At 36.5% G+C, this 23,548-nt stretch overlaps 1 protein-coding gene across 1 annotated transcript; it reads left to right on the top strand.

The window, feature by feature from the left end:
• Positions 1-1,987: 1,987 nt before the first annotated feature.
• On the top strand, positions 1,988-22,973 carry LOC145667549 (high-affinity choline transporter 1-like). Its single transcript, XM_081735022.1, has 2 exons — positions 1,988-2,344; positions 19,917-22,973. Exons 1-2 carry the CDS (start codon positions 2,317-2,319, stop codon positions 20,225-20,227), a joined length of 339 nt encoding a protein of 112 aa, XP_081591148.1. The 5' UTR covers positions 1,988-2,316; the 3' UTR covers positions 20,228-22,973.
• The last annotated feature ends 575 nt before the right edge of the window (positions 22,974-23,548 follow it).

The following is a 23,548-nucleotide window of genomic DNA, read 5'->3' as shown; positions in this document are numbered from 1 at the left end:
TTTTTTTAAATAATATCTGAACATTTATGTGATCAACAATGTCCACATCCCCATTCAATGTAGTTTTTGCAACAACACACACTTGCAACATTTGCTTTTCCTCCGCCACATTATAATATGTTTAATGTTACTAATAATATGATACTAATTATGTTACTGAATGTAGCAACAATAAACTGTCACGTTAAGTAGTCAGAATTTTAATAAAATGACAAGTGTCATATATTTGTGGTATTTATTAAAACCGACACCATAAATGTAAACGATATAGATACAAACAATATTTACAAAATCATGATGTGTAATATAAGTAGTACAATGGTAGGGTCTATCAAGGAGAAATCCCTGATACTCTCGTGTGTTTATAATGTCTTGTAGTCCTCCGTTCACGACATTTATGTCATGCAAAAGTTCATCAGCGCAAAGCTCATACTCACAAACACAGGCCTTCCATCACCGCTGTCAGTCCTGGGTGGTTCCTCTGGACGCAGAATAAATGTACCATACCACACTCTTAGCAGGTGTAGGTCGAATGATGATAATTTTTAAAAATGCCTGGTTTTATAGTATTACTAAAAACTGTTTTAGTTTTAACAAGGCACTGTTTATTCTGGAAAATATGTTTTTTTCAATTTAAAATAGACACCTTGAAGATTTTAACTAATATGTTTTGGACACCATCACCTTGAATAAGCTTGATATTATCACTTTGAAGGTTTTTATGTTTTGATGCCACTGAAAAATCCGTTTGCGTAGGACGTGTTGTTTTTCGTGGTTGTATCGTATTGTTAATCTTGATAGAATTTTCACAAGGAGAAATCACGATGTATATTAGTGTTTAATAATTTTAAACTTTTCATCGTTTGATGATTTTGGGAATATAATAATCCCCCTTTTAATAAAGTACAATGGTCAACTGTTCATGAGAACCAGTGACATGGAATCCCTTAAAATTTTTCATCGTTTGACTTTTATAACCATGAGGCTGGTGCACAAAAGAAAGAAACAAAAACACTAGAGGAAGGAGGCACTAGTAAACACACACACGAGAAAAAAAAATCACTAAAACTGCTGGATCCGTGTAGATGTCGAGCGTGATCCCAATAGTGTATCCGGGAAGGCTGGAACTCGGGAAATCCTGATCGTGGTGGTGCAGCACGTCGAGAGTCAAGGGCTATCTCCTGGAAGTCTGCTATCTGGAAGGCTTGATCCTTGAGCCAGAATGGACAGCATCTTGTGGTCTGGAAGTCGAGAGGTCCATCATCCAGAAAAGGAAACTGCGACTTGGTAGGCATCATCCATGGAAACGGGTAGCAAGATGATGGGTAGCCCAGGTGCGTTTGTGAAAATAGGCCGGATGCGGAAAAGAAATTACATGACAGGAGGCACTGAATTACTTGTTAAAGACCATTGTGAAAACCTATTTTTTTTTAAAGGACTAAAAGAAAGAAAAGAGGGAGAAGAGATAATTGCAAAAGTAACGTACAAGGAACAAAAGGGATAACGTAAAAATATGTATAATGGCGAACTGTAATGAAGAAGGCACCTGATCAATCTTTAGGGAGATACGGAGATTCCGGGGTGTGTGACGTTATTGGTATGAAAAAGAGGAAGATAGATTGGGTTCGGAGCAGCGGGAGGTGTGTAAGATACGGTGTAAGTGTGGCTGGTAGGCGTTGGGTGGGTAAAGGAGCGACGAAATTTATGAGTTAAAAAAAACTTGATGTAAAAGAAGCCACCAATGATAAAGAAGAGAAAGATGAGGGGGATTGCAATGTATAAAGATATGGGAATAAAGTCGCCAGCTGCAACATCGGGTATAACCAGAAAGAAGAGGATGCTAAAAGAAAAGAGAGAAAAAAAATTGTAAGAGACGAGCCCCTTATTTTATTTTTATTTATTTATTTATTTATTGATTTTTTTTTTATGATCATGTTTACTATTACTGTGTGAGCTGTGTACGGAAGTATGGTCGTGGATAGCGAAAGATTCCGTTATAGTAGAAGAAGTATAGAAATGAAGAGTGAATTTGCCATTAAGTAGGACAGAAGGAATATATATATATATATATTAGTGAGACGTAGTTTATTCCTGGCCAAGGTACCGTAAGTTGACCTGGAAGACAAATGATTCGGGAGAAACTGCATGAGGTTGCCAGTCGTGAGCAAAAGGAGCTTGTATACGGGTGTTAAGAAAAAAAATGGAGACGCGAGTAGCAATGGCAATTAATGTGTGCCGTCCGCGAATGTGTGGTGGTGGGTTTGTGTTTTATTAACATCATAATGAGAGGATTTGTTAAGATATCTAGAACGAGGAATGCAAATGGCGGAGGACAGGGTACGAGGTAAGTACCAAAAAGTTGTTTGATTTAGTTTTCAGATTGTCTTTTTTTTTTTTTTTTTAAGGAAGAGATGCGAAAGGAGAGTTAACGTGGGGGAGCCATAATATGTTTAATGTTACTAATAATATGATACTAATTATGTTACTGAATGTAGCAACAATAAACTGTCACGTTAAGTAGTCAGAATTTTAATAAAATGACAAGTGTCATATATTTGTGGTATTTATTAAAACCGACACCATAAATGTAAACGATATAGATACAAACAATATTTACAAAATCATGATGTGTAATATAAGTAGTACAATGGTAGGGTCTATCAAGGAGAAATCCCTGATACTCTCGTGTGTTTATAATGTCTTGTAGTCCTCCGTTCACGACATTTATGTCATGCAAAAGTTCATCAGCGCAAAGCTCATACTCACAAACACAGGCCTTCCATCACCGCTGTCAGTCCTGGGTGGTTCCTCTGGACGCAGAATAAATGTACCATACCACACTCTTAGCAGGTGTAGGTCGAATGATGATAATTTTTAAAAATGCCTGGTTTTATAGTATTACTAAAAACTGTTTTAGTTTTAACAAGGCACTGTTTATTCTGGAAAATATGTTTTTTTCAATTTAAAATAGACACCTTGAAGATTTTAACTAATATGTTTTGGACACCATCACCTTGAATAAGCTTGATATTATCACTTTGAAGGTTTTTATGTTTTGATGCCACTGAAAAATCCGTTTGCGTAGGACGTGTTGTTTTTCGTGGTTGTATCGTATTGTTAATCTTGATAGAATTTTCACAAGGAGAAATCACGATGTATATTAGTGTTTAATAATTTTAAACTTTTCATCGTTTGATGATTTTGGGAATATAATAATTATTATTTTATTGTCCTGATACTTTTGTCTACTACACACTAATGTCAAACATAGCACACTTTCCTCGTAAAAGAATGAGGATTGGTAAAGAATGAATCATACTCTCGTTTGTAGGAAAATTCAATCCTAAATTGATGTGCTAAATATACTCCTTTCCATTTAAAAATATTATGTGATATCCAATATGGCGAATCTAGGATGGCTGTCATTATGTCCACGACCTCACTCAGTGCAGTTTTCGCATCAACCTGCAACCTTTTACTTTTCTACGTCTACGTGTCTCTTTGCCTGTCCAGATACTTTGGTCTACTAGATACAAATGTCAAACGTAGCACCCTATCTCGCAAACGAATGAAAATAGTTTTTTTTTTAAATGATTTATTCTTCTCATCTGTGGGAACATTCTAGCCTAAATTGATGTGTCAAACCCACCTCTTTCCATTCAAAATATATTGTGTGATATCAAATATCGCAAAATCCACCATCTGCAATATTTACTTTACCTCCGTCCACGCGTATCGTTATTACTGGTCTGTCATAACATTTTAACTAACCCTATATTTTTCCACATGTATGTTCTTTCAACACAAATAAACAGGTATGTCCACGTAATAATTTTCATCTAATAAGTATTTTTATACTTCTGAAGTTTTGCAGGCTATATCTCAGATTTCTTGACGTGGGGCCTTTTTGTTAGGGGGCCCTTTTGACCGGGGCCCTTCTAACCAGGGTCCTTTTGACTAAGACCTTTCTGTTTTCGCCCTTTTGTTCGGGCCCTTCTGACGTGACACCGGTTATAGGATAGGAAGAGATCATATACAGAGGTACAACAGTTATTTAATGCTACATTTTCCGATCGTAACCCAATTTCGAAGTCAACTGCCTAAGAGACCATTGAATATTTTGCAGAAAGGTACCGCATACGATCAGGGAGGCCGAAACAATTTAGCAATTTGGCAGTTTCTTTTAATTTACAATCTTTTGTGGAAATTCCGCATTCATTGATAACCAGAGTTGCTAACAAGCTAGGTGTTTCCCAGAGCTCAGCGCAAGGAATTTTTGTACACTATGTTCTTTATGTAAAGTCATTCTGAAGTATGATTAGTACCATACTAAAGAGTTCGATTAACATATGTTAATTGCAGTAGTCAAGCCTTTAGTATGACGCTAATCATACGTCAAAACGACTCTGCATAAGGCGGTATAAGTTGAAACCCTAGGAGAATGCGTTTAGTGCATGAAATAACGGAAGAGGACTTTGATCACCGCATTGAGTTTTGCGAAGTAATGATATGAAATATCGATGACAGCAATATTGTCGTAAATGACATGGTATTCTCTGGTAACTTTCAGACTGTCAGTTTAACGTCCCACATTATGCCCTTTAGGATGACGATGATTAAAGTAAGTGAATGATGATGAAAGAACGGGTGAAATCAAAAGGAAACGAGGGTACCCCGGGAAAACTCACGTATACAATATTGTCCACCACAACCTTACTTGGCCGGGAATCGAACCAGTAGTCCTACATACCAGATTTAAGCGTTCTACCACTGAACCACCGTACCCCTCCCTCCGGTATTCTTTGATGAAGTGATATTTACCTTATATGGTCTGGTGAACCGAAAAAATATCACAATTGGAGCGATGAAAACCCACATTGATGGGATGTTATTTCCAAGAACAGAAGTGCAGAATCTACTGACAGAAATAAACTACATTCTTAATTAGAAATATTACGAATGATATAAGAGATATGTTAAATTAAAAGTAGGAATGAAAAATATTTTTTGAATACGAACTGTGGTTTAATTAGGAATACAGCTGGTAAATAATGATATGGACTACAAAGGTATTCAGAAGTCTTGCTAGAGGAAATATAAATATATTGAGTTTATTATTATTATTATTATTATTATTATTATTATTATTATCGGATTGAAAATTCAATGGTGCATCTGAAATCAGGTAAAATATCAGAAAAAGTACGTGTAGGCCAACAAGCGCTAAGAAATGTGTGAAGTATTAAGGGCTTGCATTTAGGGTGCCAGGTAAACATGATTGGGAGTCACTGATATACGATATTGCATTGAGGACGACCACTTCTGTACACGTCGTTCTTTGTCTAGGCCTTACTGACATGGAATCAAATAAAAAATAATGAAACAGGAAGTATATTATAAACAAAAAATCCTTACTAAAAACTATTATATATATTTTCTCCACTAAATCTCATCAAATTATATATATATATATATATATATATATATATATATATATATATATATATATATATATATATATATATTATTAACAACTTGACTTCGGTGAACATTACATTATTCTTATTATATATTAACGGTGCTAACCTAACACAAAGCCTTATAGTAAGAATTTAAAAACAGCTGAAAGACAAATGACAAACATTACAAACAAATAGCATTTGTTTGTATTTTCTGTTACATCTGATCAGATTTTATACGCATATAATTATTTTACATTACAGTATATTTTTTGAACAACTTGACTTTGATTAACATTACATTATGATCATTATATTTTAGAAGTACCAATGTTGCATAAAGCCTTACAGTAAGATAAAAAGAGTGAAAAAAGACATTACTAACAAAAAGTATTTTTAAGATAAACATATTACATTTATTATATTTGAAAAGTACTTACTTAACATGAATCCTTAGAAAGAAAAATCTTCAGATCTTGTCGATTAAATTATATATATATATATATATATATATAATATGTATGTATGTATGTATAACATGTGATTCGGGTCTAAAAGGCCAGTGTCACTTTTTGGCAAAAAATGAGATGTTCGTCAAATTTTAACGCCTATAAATGGATATTTTCTTTTGCAAGAAAAGCAAATGTTAATGTGAATAGTATATATACTCCAAACCATAGATGTTCATTTTACTTCGACCTCACTCACCCTCGCCCTCGCAGTAGCAGTTCGCCCTCGCCCTCGCGAATGGAATTGTCCATCGCCCTCGCGCGCCCTCATCCTCGCTGTCGAAACTTGTCCTCGCCCTCGCGCACCCTCGCCCTCGCCGTCGAAGCTTTTCCTCGCCCTCTCGCACCCTCACCTTCGCCATCGAAGCTTGTCCTCGCCCTCGCGCACCCTCACCCTCGCTGTCGAAGCTTCTCCTCCCCCTCGCACACCCTCGCCCTTTTCGTCGAAGCTTTTCCTCGCCCTCGCGCACCCTCACCCTCGCCATCGAAGCTTGTCCTCACCCTCGCCCTCGCGATAGGACTTGTCCATTATCCTCGCTCGCCCTCGCCTTCGTGCTCAAAACTTTTCTTCGCCCTCGCGCACCCTCGCCCTCATATCATTGAGGGCGAGGGTAATTGAGGGTGAGGAGGCCTCGAGAGGGCCTCCTTCGTGAGGATCAGAGCATCAATTATTCAACCTATTTGTTGAATTATTTCCTTATCGTCAGTGGCGGATCCAAGGGAGGGCGATCGGGGCGATCGCTACCCCCCAGAAGAGGAAACTTCTTTATTTTATATATACAAATAAAACGCATCACAGAGTTTGGAGCTCTTAAAAGTAGCTCTAAGTAGCAGTATTACAACCCCCCACCCTCACCAGAAGTCCGTCCTGGATCCGCCCTTGCTTAACATACGCCCTAAAGAAAGGAAACTAAACATATCATCGTATAACTTACTGTGGAACACCTAAAATGGAACAACTGTTACAATGGAGATCTCGGTCGATAGTGACGTTTACATCATTTATCAACAGTATCCAATGCCTTCAAAATGTTTCTTGAACTACGATGCAAGCATAAGTATTCAGCCACACAAGGGCGGCTCTCATGAGGGTGAGGGTGAAATCAAGGTTTGATGAGTGGCGGTAGAGTGACTGCCGCGGACTATCTGCCAGAATTTGACAGTCAACACGTTGGCCATCCCTGATGTATGTAGCGTAATTGAGGAATTTGAACAAATTCAAAGGGAAAGATCTAAAGAGCTTAATTTTGAAACTCCGTCAGCAAACAAATAAAATACTTCAGAACACTATTGTTGAATTATAACTCGAACATATTTTTTGGCACCATTTTCATTCTATGAACCTTAATACATACAAAAACTTTATATTTCCAAATGAAACTATATAGCGACATTAATGGGCCATTTCAAAAGAGTGGGGGGTAACTGTCCCCCTTTGCCTCCCTAATCGCCGCCCATGCTATGATGTGTGGCACATTTGTGCGAAATTAATAATAATATGATTAAACTGTTTACCCACAACAAAATCCTGCTCGTTTTGCTGAAGTGGCTTTTCCTAAGTTTTACATGTTTCATATATCCTATTTTTTTCAGGCCATTTTTTAATTTGTCCAAATTTATATTTCTCCTTTTACCACACAATCGTTCAATACTTGCACTATAATATTTACAATCAGTATATCATCCTGTAACGTATTTTATTCCTAATAAAAATCATTGAACAACACAACATACAAACCTTATCTCACTGGTTTGCACGCGAACCTTTGGTGCATGGAGTCCTGGGGACAATTCCGAGTGGGAGAACATTGAACGACAGTGGATCGAATTCCACGTTAAACCTATAGGTCCACTTCTCATATAGCCTCGCCGACGAAAGAGGACGCTAAACGGCAATCAGTCAACAGTTGCAAATTTTGGCTGCATAAACAACTTATGTCTTGTGGAACTTATTAAATTTATTTTGTTAAAGCAGGTCTTCTAACAAAATTTCAGTATTAACGTGTCAGATATTTCTATTTAAGGACAAGAAAAAACATATTATTTATTTTGTAACTAAATGATAGCTCTACCCACGTAGATTATAAAAGGCGAAACAATGAAAATCGATACAATAGTGACTGACATCAATTTAACAAATATCGATTCAGATAATAGTTTGGGCTGTCACAAAACTATGAAAAGTTAAAAATTCCGATTAATTGTAACAACTTCATCAGTGGTGGACATTGGAGGAGGATGTATGCTATTAATCAGCCCATTTCATGGGCATCCAAACTCACGAGCCCAACGCTCGCTAGCTCGGCATTCGCGCTCAACCGTTCTCGGGTTCAATAATTAAACGCTACTCCGAGCGCCAATGAAATAAGTCAGCGCGAGTCCAACTGAGGGAAGTGAGCCCGAGCACGATTTCCAAAGGAATAAAAGAGCGAGAGCCCAGTTGAAAATATGAGCCCGAGTCCGAGAGAGCCCAGAGCAAAATGGCCATCTATGAACCAAAGTCATTCCATCAAGTCTTTTTGCATCTGATCTACTGCATTCTGATGGTTCTCTGATTGATTGTATTTGTTCAGATATCAGCGCTCTTGTCATTTACTGCTGAATGACGTGAGTGACTGTCTGTCTGTCTACCAACACTCTTTAAACATGACAGTGTAGTAGACACTTCTTATCTAAAACGTCTCCAGCACAGGGAGGGCAACAATGAGGCACACTTACTTCTTAATGTAGCGCTATTTCTACCCGGAAACTTTCATGGGAAAAATCAAATATTATTCTTATTTGCATTATTATTTTTAATAATTATGTACGTACACATGAGAGATTGTCTACTGCAATTAATTGAAAGGAAAAATACGATTAATGTATAACCTTGTTATGACACTAACTTTTCATCTAGGGGACATGGCAGATGATATTTTAAATTTTGCCTCTCTCCAAAAAAGGTCAAACAGCAAACTCCAAAACAGTTGCTTTTAAGGAAGCTTGTGTTCCTCCCTCGCGTGCCCTCGTTCTCCTGAAGGAAGTTGTCTCTAGCCATCGTGCACCCTCGCTCCCGCAGTAACACTTGGCCCTCACCCTCGTTCACCCTCGCCCTCTTCGTCGAAGCTTTTCCTCGCCCTCGTGCACCCTCACCCTCGCCATCGAAGCTTGTCCTCGCCCTCGCGCACCCTCGCCCTCGCGGCCAAAACTTGTTCTCGCCCTCGCGTCACTGTGGGCGAGGGAACTTGAGGGTGAGGATACCCTCGAGAGGTCCACCCTCGCGAGGGTGAACATCTCTGCTCCAAACTACTTCGTGTTGGCATTAGCCCTTTTAGTCGCAGATATATAAAGTATGTGAACTTACATTGAAAAATTCTGGCTACTTTAATCTGTTTTGAAATTCTTCCAACTTATATTGGACATAAGTTTATTACCATTTTTGCTTAACTTTCCAAATGCCAAATACGATTGAGATTTGTCTCAAACTGCTTGCGTGGATTGCAAATTAAAATTGTGAACGAAGCCACGAAGATAGTTCTCTAAAGGTTTTTGAGCATACTCCTGTACAATAGTACGTACTCGACTTGCAGTTACTCTGAACTTTTTTCTGCTGGTGGCCAATACTTGTCTAACAACTTCTATTAATTTGATCAACAGAATATAACGCGCTCCTTTAACAGTGTATATTCGACGGTAACCGTTTGCGATAAGATAAAATTCGTTGCGCCATATAATTTTATGATAAAATTACGCGCATCTCTTTACTTTATTTCATAGTTCTACCATATTCACTTTTTAATATTCGGCGACAGTTGCCATCGAAATTCATACAGTTAGACGCAAAATAATAATAATAATAATAATAATAATAATAATAATAATAATAATAATAATAATAATAATAATAATAATAATAATAATAATAAATAATAATAACAGAATTACAATATCAATTACATAAACAATACCTTCGAATAAAGAAAAAATAACTGTCACGCTGGGATTCGAACCCGAGTCACTGAAATGGCAGTTCTCTGCTTTCACACTTGATACAAAGATAAGAAAATAAACTAGTAGCTATGTTACATAAACATAGCACACACTATTTCTACACGTGTTGATGCAATTCAAAGAATGCGAAAATAATGTCTGCCGGCTTTTCTTCTTTAGAAATTAGAAGTTACGGTGAGGAAGAATTGCAGTAATATAAATCGGGACCAGTTAAAAACAATGAGGTAGCCTCATCTTGAAGAACACTTCGCGATATTTTCCTCATTGACGAAGGTCTATATAACTTGTTTTTGAGTTAAAGAAGGAAACCTCGAATAAATCATTGTGACACTCATAATGAACGTCTCCTTATACGAGTGTTAGTACAAGTATTTTGTGTATAGTCTTACATGCAATGCTTTTAACTAGCTAATAGTTTAGGCGGAAGATGAAGTGACGAGGTGGGTAAGTGTTTAGCGCATTGAACTTATATTCGGCGGACCCGCGTTCAAATCCCGGTCAGGTTCTAACTTTTTCAAATGTTTTAATTTCAATTTCAACACATACTCAGTGTGACAACCAAGATTTTCTCTCCTCCAGAAAGAAAAAAAATGTTGGAATGAGGAGAATTGGAGAAGGTCTCTGAATGAAGGCAATCATTTACTAACTTATTTCCAGCAGTTGTTCTAGATTTGATATTTTCGTCTACTTTCAAGCATTTTCTGATTCATGTGTGAGCAGTGTTTTTATTTCTTTGAATATACAGTATATAGTGAAATAATACATTACATACACAACAATATTGAGATTAACATATGATGTTCATTGGACAACACGCTCTGAACCAGAGAAGTTCATCTCAGAATGGAGGAATGTTTCGTGCGTCATATACTTACAATTTTACTTGCATAAACACTGGATTCAGTGCTACCAACTGTTGTCAGAGCCGTGAAAAGTTACGTGTTAATTGGGTTGCATCTGTCCAGGCGTTCTCACAACTGCAAATTACTTGGACCCCAAGTTATGGAATTAGAGCACTTAGGGTGGAGAGACTTTTGTTGTTGGGTGTACATAGATTTTCCTAACACGAGTAACACTATCTGCTATTGATCTAAAATATTCCAAGTAATTTTCCTCTTTCTTTTTCTTTCCTTCTTTCCTTTTATTTCTTACTCCCGAATTTTGCGCCACCTTACTTCGGCAGCCAGGGTCGTTGCCCCGCTCACCCGCACAATGACACGGCACTGATCAATACCTACCTGCAACACTTTTCTCTGTTCACATGGATCGTAACTGGGCTGTCGTAATAACTTTGACTAACACTGTATACAGATCCACATGTACGTTCTTTCAACACAAATCAGGTGGTGTCCACTGAATACTTTTAATCTAATAAGCATTTTTATATTTCTCATGCCTTTCAGGCTATATCTCAGGCTTTTTTGACGTGAGGCCCTTTGATCGCGGGGTCCTTTTGACTCCGGGCCCCTTTTGGCTCAGGGCCTTTTTGACTCGCGCCCTTTTGCGGGGTACCCTTTTGAACCGGCATCTTTTGACGCAGGGCCTTTTTGACTCGGGCCCTTATGACCGGGGCTCTTTTGACGCGAGCCCTTTTGACTCGGGCCCTTTTGTCGTGGGGCCCTTTTGACTCGGGCCCTTATGACCGGGGCCCTTTTGACGCAGGGCCCTTTTGACACGGGGCCCTTTTGACGTGGGGCCCTTTTGACTCGGGCCCTTATGACCGGGGCTCTTTTGACGCGGGGCCGTTTTGACTCGGGCCTTTTTGTCCTCGCCCTTTTGTCCGGGCCCTTCTGACGTGACACCCTCTTGGCGAAGGGTTGCTGATCCCGTCCCACATCATGAGTTTGTGGTGGACAACATTGCTCCAGGGTCTTCTAGTACATTCCTGTTTCCTCCTACATTCTCAATCCACCGATTTCTTCATGATCGTTAACCTTCATCAACCATACATCTCCTTTAGCGTACAGGGCATAAGCGTGGCACGTTAAGATTTCGTTTCATTTAAAGATAATCAATCCTCAAGATATACAGCAGACAGCTAGGTTACAGAACAACTACACCATAGGCCACGGCTTGTCTATTTGTGCTTCAATACAATACGTATTATTACAAACTCTTTAGCTTGTACTTTTGGATAGAACTTCGTATAAACAAGACATCTGAAATACATCAATTAAGTGCAAAAAGCAAATCAAATAACTACGCGTTAAGATAAGCTGTAAGCTGGGCTTAAAATAGGAGTTTCTCTTCAGGATATCATATATTTTATCGTATTCATGTTTACATGCCTTTATTTGCTTTGGTTTGTAATAAATTGTTTAATTTAGCTCTTTCAGCCATGAAGAAAGGACAACTGTCATTTCAATTTTGGAAAAAGTAAGAGAAAAGCAAATAGAGATTATGTCATCCGATGGTGACAGTCTGTATAAATTGGGATTTTTTTCCCCCTCGACATTGCTTCAGTGCTCCATAAACAAGTGGATTGTTAGTTTTCATTTCGGTACAACCAGAGAAATCTTCAGAGACCAACAGTGATTGGTTTTACGATTGGAAACATTTTTATGTGTAAACTAAACAAATAGTAGAAAATTGGGAAGATTTAATTAAATCTTCTCTCTGCAACAAGAAAAATTAGTCCATTTTGTTACGCACAAGTACAAGGTCAAATAGTATTTTTCAGCATTGCTCATACAATGTATATGTATTTAATATATATATATATATATATATATATATATATATATATATATATATATATATATACATTTACGTAAAAATTAATAGCAACTCCATTTAATTTTATGCGTTTTTCAAGTTTAATAAGAAACTTCTACATATGTAAGTAAGTATAAACATGCAATGAAATAAACATCAATTTAAAGGAAGTTTTATTCATAATGAAAATTAAGTTGCAGAAGTTACCAGTATCTGAAACAACGTGTAATATTTTATAAAATGTAACTAAATGAAGTATAAATCAGTCTTTCCGAATGTTCATTTCATGGCCGACCCGGTCTGACATATTGTGAGGAAAGCAATACTCAACACTTATTCAACTCCACAATCATGAAGAGACCCGGGTTCGATTCCCGGCGGGAGCTCATGTGGTTCGGATTCCACGTTAATCAGTAGGTCCACGTCTCATATAGCCTCGCTGCTGAAAGGGACGCTAAACTAAAATCAACTCAACTCCACAATCATGAAGCACCATTCTTCTGTCCGCGCTCATTGTGCAACTGTGCAGGATTACGCAGATGGAGTGTTGAAGTTGTCAAATGTGTAGCGAAACTTGTTAGTTCTGAAATTCAAATTTACACTCTAAAAATTCTGTTTTCCTTTCATAAATGTTTGTACTGAGTGCACTTTAGAAGAAAATATGAGCAATTCATTTACATTGTACATGGGATGGGGGGGACAGATCAACATTCTCTAATTTAGCCATCATTACAGATTTTATTGTAAACGATTTGGATATAGAGAGTCAAGTGGATGTGATCTATACTGACTTTTCAAGAGCCTTTAATTTGGAAGACCATGATATACTGCTACAAAAACTAATGGCTTTTAATTTCTCTATGTAAATGAAAGGTTTTTAGCTTCTTATTTGCAAAATCGTAAGAAGGCCGTCATGTACAAAGGATATGTTCCTAGAGAATTCACAGCCTTATCTGAAGACCCTCAAGGCTCAAATCTTGGTCCACACCTATTTCTATTAGAAAAGGTAATCAGCGAGAGAAGTGAAGTCGTAGGAAGACGAAAGGAATATATTGAGGACTTATATGAGAGTAGGGTTAGTCCATATGGCCTAGGCGTTGAAGTAGAAAATGAAGTAGGCGAGGATGATAAAGGGTTTTGTATTCTTCGGGATGAGTTTGGAAAAGCTGTATCCGAGATTGGGAATGTAAAGGCAACCGGGATAGATAATATACCAAACTAATTCATTAAGATACAGTAGCAGACAAGAGCAAGAAAGAATTGTTCCGACTGTGCAATGGAATATATAAAACAGGAGAGTGGTCGAAAGATTTCCTGGTGACGATCATGATACCGATAGCTAAATAATCGAACCCAAAGAGATGTGATGATTATACAACTAATATCTCGTGCAGCAAAAATTTTGGTTCAAATTCTGAACAGGTTGTATGGAAGAGTAAATGAAAAAGTTGAGGAACAGATCGGGTTCAGGAGAGGCAAGGGCACAAGAGATGTAATTGGATTAATAAGGGTAATCGGTGAAAGGTTTATAGAAAAAGGGAAAGATGTGTATGTGGTTTTGATTGATCTAGAAAAGGCTTTTGACCACGTGAATTGGGAATTATTGTTAAAAGTTCTAAAGAAGATTGGGTTGGAATGGAAAGATCGAAGACACATTTTAAAAAAAACTTATACATGAACCAACAATTAAGTGTTAAAATAGGGGAGGAAATGACAGGAGGGTGCAATTGTAAGAGGAGTTCGGCTGTCTCTCGCCAACATTATTTAATATCTATCTAGAAGAGGCAGTGAAAAACAACCTACAAAATGAAGACGGCATTTCAGCAGGAGGTAGAATGATTAGGTGTGTACGCTTTGCAGATGATATGGCGCTTGTTGCCGCATCTGAAGAGAAAATCAATAAGATGTTTAAAGCTTGATGAAGGGGTTGTAAAGGATAGGAGATGAAAATTGTTAGAAAGACAAAAGTCATGTTGATGGGAGCGAAACGGTCGAGGTCATTTACAAAAGTAGGAAGGGAGAAAATATAATACATGAGTAGTTTTCGATGCCTGGATAGTGTTACTAACGATGATATGAAGGTGTAAGTGTAATAAAAGCAAGGATAGGAATGGCGAAAGAAGCCTTTAGGAGGAAGAAATGTCTATTTTGTGAGACTTTGAATATAGAGTTGAGAAAAACACTCATAAAATACTTCATTGGAATATTGTTCTGTATGGGTCAGGAACATGGACACTACGAAAAAATAATAAATAAAATAACAACAACTGGAAGCTTTGGAAATGTGGGTGTGGAGAAAAATGGAGAGACTTAGCTGCTTCAAGCCGGAAACGAATGAGAGAGTGTTAGAAATGGTGAGGGGGAAAAGAACAATTTTAAACATTATTAAGAAGAGGAAGAGAAACTGGATGGAACATTGGCCAAAAAGAAACTGTATCATGAGGGACGTGCTAGAGGGTATGGTAGAGGGAAAGAGAGGGAAAGGGCGAAGAAGACTACAATTAATGAACGATGCTAAAACAGAAAAATCGTATGGGGAAACTAAGAAGTAGCAAAAGACCGTGGATCATGGTGGACCGTGGATCATGGATCATTTATAATCATCATAGGCATAACGGCAAAATGCCTATGATGATTATAAACGATCTACCGTGTTACATTCATTATTGTAACACTCTTCTATTTGCGGGCAACCTTAAAATATTCTCCAAAATTAATTTGCTTGAGGACTATGTAAAACTGCAACTAGACTTGTATAGTATAAAGGACTGGTGTGACAATAACAAGATTAAATTGAATGTGAGAAAATGCAAAACTCTTTCCTTTACCCTCAAAGAAACAAGTATTAAACATAACTACTCTATTGAAGAAACTATTTTAGAGACACTTAACTTAATTAATGATCTAGGAGAACTACTGATGTACAATGCTTTACCAATCCCACCACAGCGTAATTTTCGTAGTCATGAGTTTGGGCGTTTAGCAAAACTCGAAAGTTTTGCACGCTTCAACCATGATCTCTTTTACATATTGTTATCGTAGATTATCTACTTTTCATCACTCGTGATCAACCACCTTAGAAATGGCTTAAGTTTGTTACGTTTCAGTAGAGATTTGCAGATAGAAATTCAATAGAGTAAATCTTTTCGAGTCACATTAATCAAACATCGAACTTCTTTTTTCGTAGCCAGCTTTCTCCAAATGGTTAGTACTCTTTGGTAATGAATTTATATGATTGGTGATGTCATGGCTGCTTACATGTCGAGCTTGCTCTACTTTTGCCAGCATATCATCCACTTTTCTTATAATCAGTCACCCACTGCGAAGAGCATCTTGGAAATCATCGAAATTTGCGAAGGACATTAAAATTTCGAAATTCGACACTAAAGCCTTCGTGTGCAAAAGGTTTAATACTTTCTAGACCAGTGTTATTCGACCTTTTTTCTTTCGTACCCCTAGATACAGTTCTCCATCCAATTGTGCATCCCTGAAGCTGTTTAAAAGAAATTAAATCGAAATTAACTTATTAAACTTAATACATGTTCTGTTAATTAAAAAGGAGAACAAATAGAGACTCAAGAAAAGGACAATCAGTGTGCCAATCAAAAGACTATTTACAGGGAGAAAAAGTGCACATCCGAAAAAAAAACCATGAGAAATTCCAAAACATATGGGAGACATCCAGTTTTATTGAGGGAAATTTTCTCCAACTATGATCATTCAATAAATACTGGAAATATGCTTATTTTAGGGTTACATACCTCCAGAAACATCTTCGAATACCTCCAGTTGAATAGCATCAAAAGTTGGTACAAAATGAACAACATAATGTTGAAATTGATATACAATGTTGGCTACAAACAACAACATAGGCACACTACATATTTTTCAATTCAGACAGAAAACCAGTGCTTAATTATCACAATATATTACATGGAGTTGAGCATGAGTAACATAGACTAACAATGGCCGTGACTACTACTAGAAATTCCATCACAAATATAGGGTATGATTTGTCAAATTGCACTTGTAGCAAAATTTCTCCATTATCACACACTATCGCTAAAGAATTTGGTGTGGCATCCGTGTATACTGTTACAATCTCGGAAAACATTTGGGGCCAGATTTCTCGTGGCACACTTTTCACATTCATGCAAAAATGGTATATCGAAGGAAAACACTTGGTTTAACACGCCCTGTCATTGGTGTACACCATACAATGTATCCTGCGAGCACTTGGCGCACACGTTTACTTTTAAACAACAAATTTCAGGGACAGGATTTCACTATCTGCAAGTAGGGTTCATGAACAGACATTTGGTTGGCATCCAAATCTACCTGCACACCCGAATAAGTGAGCGCACGCACAGGTTGAAGGATAATTTTTTGATAATTGATAATGATGGAAGTATTATGAGTGAGAATATGTACTGCTTCACTAAGATTTTGGGGTGTACCATAAACAGAATATCGTCGTAGTACACGAGGAATTGCACTAAATTTCTACATGTAAAGTTACCACTTGTATCATAAAACGGTGCATTATGAGCGGCGATAACGTCCAACCCATAGCGAGGCAACGGAAGCGAAAAGTCTCTCCGGCACATCTAATCCCAAAGTACTGCCGTGTGGTGGAGGCCAGATTTACGTGATAAAAACAACGCTGAAGATCGATCTTAACTAGATAGTTCTCTGGGCGACACTTGCATTGGATATCGTAAGGGATGGTAAAGTCACATGAGACACAGTTCTATAATATTTTGTCCACTTCGAGCACTTGTAAATCACTCTAATTTCCTTATCACTTTTGGGGATTGTAAAGATAGGAAATATATTACACACGTCACCTGATCGTTCAATAATGAATGCGGCATGTAGACCGTGTATCACACGTAACACTGAAGGATGAGTGCGTCTAGTACAACGTGTGACTTGCGATAGAGAATGATGTGTAACCACTGGCACACAACAGAACTCAGCCGGTTGCCGGAATGACACATTTTGGAGAGTTGCAGACTCCACTGCGCGTTTGGAGTCAACCGTAAAGGCACTGATAAACATCTCTGAAGTGTGATCTTCCGATTGCGAGTCGTCTTCTGTGGAATCCCGAGGATATTCATCATTTTGTTGTGGCTGTTCCTCTTGGTCCTGGGGGCGATCTGAAGGCATATAAAAGTATGGGTTCTAGACGACCTGATATTAACATACATACACGTCCTTGCCTGACTACTTTCTGAATTGTTATTTCTCTTTCTTTCTTTCTACTTTTACTGTAACTTTCTGTTTTTTGACTTTCTGTTGTGTTTTGTTGGTTATGCTATTGTATTATTATTCGGTCTTATAGTTAATCCTTGATTTCTTGAGAATTGTGAATATTTTGTTCCATTTCATTTATATTAGCAAACACTTTCTTCAAGCCTACAAATGCCATATAAGTTGATTTTCCAACTCAAATTATTCTTTCAACTAATCCCTGTAATAATATAACCGGTGATTTTAGAGTTTTGGTAGTCTTAGTGAAACGAAATTGGTTCTTCTTGATAAGTACTTCTGTTTAGGCTTCCAGTTTCCTACACATTATTTTGTCAAGATTTTGGTAGCGTTTTCAGAAACTTATTGATTTGTGATTCTCGCATACCTCAGCGCTAGCTTTCTCCTTTCTTTCGGCATTGCTACTAACTTTCTGTCCTCAAAGTCTGGGGATATTTTTCCATTCTCACAAATGTTGTTAATTAATTTATAAAAGCCTATTGCTAATTTGGTATCCTGGACTTTGTGTGTCAAAAACTTTCAAGAGTAATAAAACTTTAGAAACTGGGGCAGATGGTACATACAAAATGCTATTAAATAACCTAATAACTGTTTCCAAATTTTTCTTGTAAAGTACAAACTTGGATGCGCAGTTTATGTCGTCATAATTGTCTGGCACATACATAGAAAAAAATGTATGTGGCGTATGTAATATCCTGTAGTTTTTGGACTTAACGTGCAACAAACGTATAGCTGAAAATGCATGTTTTATAATACTTTCTGTATAAGTGTTCCATCTGTGCGTACTTTCCGTATGAAACAATATAGGCGGTCAGGATCTCACATACAAATGAACGTATATAACATATAGCTGACGAAGATAGCAGACATATATGTACGTAATATAAGGAAGACTGTTAGACATCAAACATCTTGCAACCGAATGATGTAACATCTAAAAGCAGTGCCTATGTAGCATACATATAACGTATGATCCGTATTGATTTTTGTAGTAAGCAAGATGATTCCGTGTATTTGTACAATATACCGCTGTCCGGAGAACGGAATTTTCTTAGTGTACTTCTCTGCACAATATAAAAGGTTTTGCTCGTAGTTCGTTTATTAAAATTTTCTAAGTATGATAACATAGTCACACACACAAAAGTAAAAGTTCTGTGTAGTGAACCCTAGAGCATGGATTCGATGAATTTTGTTACTGAGAATCCAATTTTCGAAACTCCAGGACGATTGACCATGTCGTTTTTTTTATAAGGGAAAAACTTGTGCGATTTTGAATAGGGAGGACACACGTTTTTCGTTCATAAGAAAATTGACATCCTGGGGTTTCAAAATTTGGATTCTGTGTAACAAAATACATCGAATCCATCCCCTTAGGTCCCGCTGTACAGCACTTTTCTTTTTGTATGGCTGTGATAATTGAATAATCCACTTCCCAAAAATACAGTATTGTTCCTTGTAATTATTTGAAAATAAAGAAAGAAAAGGAAAAAGTAGAGGAGAGTGAAGTAAAGACTCTTAACATTCAAACGTGGACAGCTGCTCTCTCTCGCATCATCTCAAAGGAGTTTTGATTGACCAAAACTTTCATGTGTTCGTCTATACGGGAGTTGAAAATCTCAATCTCAAGAACTACACTTGATGGATCACCATCAGTTTTAGCCAGGTTGTACAGGATCAAAAGTTAGCGATCGATTATGTTGATCGAGGCGATATATGCAGTTTAATAACATTCTCATAGGATGTTATTAAAAATAAATTGCCCCTTGGTAGTATGCAACCCATTTGTACCTAATAACAGGTCACTCTTCATTTGTAGTCAGTTACTTTCAATTTTCTACTCAAAGTCCTTCACATGTTGCACACGTGTCAATGCTACTTGTTAAAATTAGTAATACGTATTAAATTTAAAGCCATAAAATAATAAATCGAATGCCTTTTGAAATAATTTTGTTCTTTTCATCCATTACAGGTGGTGAAGAAAGCATAGGATTGCCATGTTTCATCAAATTTCCCATGTATGATTCACTCTCAAAAATGCAACGATTTCCATTCAGAACTCTGATTGCTGCAGTATCAGCTATTTTCTTATATTTGGTTTCAAACATATTCAAGTTCCTGTTTATCAATCACATTGTTAACCGCAAATATGATGTGTGCAAGTGTTTTAGAGATTCGGAAAGCAAGACTTCCGCCAACACTCAAAGAGGAAGTATTTTGGAATTTCCTATTCCCGTGTCCGAAGAAAATGACGTGAACTTGACTCCAGATCCTCTGAAATAAACAAATCTAATCTTTTAATATATATAATGCTTTAAAAAGTAGTTCTAGATAATAAGGAAAAATATCAAAAATATCATTATTCTTACTCAGAAATACTTAGAAATGCAAAATTTCCGCTTATTGTGCTTTGAAGAACTTTACAAGTTATATTGAAATATATAAATGAAATAATAACCAGCAATAGTAGCACCCACCCACGCAATTTCATTTGTCAAGAACTTTGAAATGTAGACAATCATTTTAGTAATCACCAAATACATCAGTAATCTAAAAACAATTATCTTCGCCACATTCCAGGTAACTCTATTGAAATTAGCCTAACATGTACTCACTCCGATGTACAGTACCATAGTTAATGAAAGAAATCACGTAGACTAGTGTGGACAATATTTTGACGTGTTACGTTTGGTGCTACTGTGGACAATATTCTGCATTCTTCCTTCTGTACCTTTCATAGAGCTCGAACTTTTGGCCAAACCACTTTTGTTGAAACCAAACATTTTCGTGCCTCGAGACCAGCACTAATTCTTGGAATTGAACATTAATTAGCATTAATTCAGCACTATTTCTGGAGCGAAAATTTTTCGATTCGGAGAAAGTAGTTGGCCAGTATGAAGTTGAACGAGACTAGCACTAACTCTAGGAATCGGGCACTAATCAACACTATTTCAGCACTAATTGCTGGCAAGAAAATTTTTGGATTGGGATAAAGTGGTTGGGCTAACTTCACGCATGTAAGGCTTCGTGGCCTTCTCCACGATCCGCAACATGAGGACGCGCCATGACTTGGTGACAGGAACCCACATTACATTTGTGTACATAAGAAATCAAAATGAGTGAAAATACAAAAGTACTAAAAGGTCAAGTTCTCTGCACTTCCAGAAGTGAAGGAAGTTTACTTCTAATAATTTACTTATGTATTTCAATGCACTTCCTTTGCGTGTGTTCCAATTGATGAAATTTTTAAAAACGAGAGTAAGAATAACGGCTAACCCATTTAGTTCGTTCAAAGAATAACCAAACTATGGTACACTGCAACACAAAACTAAGTACAACTTACTTCTAAGAAAAAAAATAATGACTTTTTCGAGTTTGTTATTAAGTATTGTTCATCACAACTCACAGTTATTAAAAATAAATACAGAAAGTGACAGGACTCTTAAGTATTCACTCAAGTATGACAATACACAACGATACCATGAGCCCTCTACTTGTTGGAGCTACTTTTATTACACAATCAGAAAATATAACCGTCACATATTTAGGAATGGACCAAGAGCTGTTGAAAGAAGACGAGTTCAAGTGTTTTGTTTTCTATGCTGCTCGTTCTGCCTGTGTTTCTTGACACGTTTCACTTTATCCCATGAATCTATTAGTGCGAAGAAAAGGTCTTAACTCAGGGTGCAGTTTTTATACGTAGTTAATATGTGCCTATCTTAATAAATAAAAATAATTTATTATTAATTTTCATGCATTCAAGTTAAGACATTGGAAGTAAGATTGCGTGTCGTATTATTTAGATAAAAGTATTTGAATGGAATAAGAACTCAGATTGATCGGTCTTCGATTACTCGAATTCTAAGAAAAACTTTTGTGTAACACAAATATTGTTTAAATATTTTTCAGGGCGACATGCGGCTGACAAGCTGATATCTATGTGAAGCACTTAGATCTAAGTGTACTATTACTATTACTTCTGTAATTCAAATAATAATAATAATAATAATAATAATAATAATAATAATAATAATAATAATAATAATAATAATATCCTTTGGCGTGGGAGACCCGGGTTCGATTCCCGGCGGGAGCTCATGTGGTTAGGATTTCACGTTAATCAGTAGGTCCACGTCTCATATAGCCTCGCTGCTGAACGGGACGTTAAACTCAAAATCAACTCAACTCAAATAATAATAATAATTATTATTATTATTATTACTATTATTATTATTATTATTATTATTATTATTATTATTATTAACCATGATAATAATAAAGTGACTTGCTTATCATTAAGCTGGGCTATTTCATGAGGTAATTGAATGCTAGAAATAAAAACCGCGTAATAAATTGAAAAACACGTTTCTTATTCCTCTTATAAGCACAGGAACCTGCCATTATTTACTCGAAAATAATTAAGTGTATGGTTCTGTTATTAAACTCATTCGCTTTAACGTTTGCCATAACTTTCGAATTTTGTCCAAATCATTAGAAAAGGATTAAGTTTAAACAAGGACATTCACGTTTGTTTTATCCGGTCTATATACCTCAGATAATCTGATTTTTACTGTAAATTATAAACCATGTTCGTACGTTCTGAATAAAAGTTATGACAAAAGAACTATTTTAGTTTTAAGTCTTCTGATTTTTCCATATCGAGTTTCGCTTCTGTCTACTGTACATTTCAGCTATACGGTCTGCGACAACATCGAAATTGTGTCACGTGCAGTTATTGGTGCGAATAGCTCGACCTTAAGTTGGAAAGAGTATAACGATAACCAAGCAAAGAAATCGAGAATTATACGCAAGTGGTTCATGCTAAAATTATGACAAGAGCGCTGGTGTATATGAATCAGAAGTTATTCTTCTTTTTTTAAAAAAATAAGGTATTAAATTTCAAATTGCAACCTTCAATTTATACAGTTCCTCCATTTCTGTGTTTGCCTTCCAATTTTCTTGTAATGTTCTACAAGGTTTTTAAAATAAAATATTGGCAGAGTAAATTACGTTTCAAGGTTTTATTTTTAATATTCCCACTTACTTTTCATTCAAGCATCAAAATTGTGCATTGAGGATTATGTTTAAGCTGGCACTGATGGAACCGACTTAGGAAAATCCATGCATCGTTGGCGAGACGTTCCAACATAATTTTATATTTAACTTCATGATAAGATATTTTGTAATTTCAGAAAACTAAAATGTTAATAACGAAATGAACACTAATTTTTTTTTCAAGTTTCAAGTTTACAATTGAGCATACTTAACATAAATTAGATAATTATTTATAACTGCACTCAATAAATAAAATAACTTCTCTATGGTAACAGTAACAATATGGCAAATGCTATCTACTAAATGGAGTTGTGTAAAATGGCGGATGCTTAGGAAGGACTTCGTTTTTCGTTTAGCTTGTGGATTTTTTTTAGATTATTTCCTTTCTACAAGTTTATTTTTATCAATTTTGCTTTAAGTATTAAATATAATGAACTCATTCAAACATAAATAATTACGTAATAATGTTTTTAAGCAACAAAGTATACAATTAAATAACATAGGAAGAAGCTCTCCTGGAAGGACGTTAGTTACATATTACTGCAAGGA

This window comes from Thermobia domestica, chromosome 1, assembly GCF_964235325.1.
Source record: "Thermobia domestica chromosome 1, izTheDome1.hap1.1, whole genome shotgun sequence".
Lineage (NCBI taxonomy): Eukaryota > Metazoa > Arthropoda > Insecta > Zygentoma > Lepismatidae > Thermobia > Thermobia domestica.
Note: the sequence above shows the minus strand (reverse complement) of the source record. Positions and strands in the feature narration are given on the sequence as shown.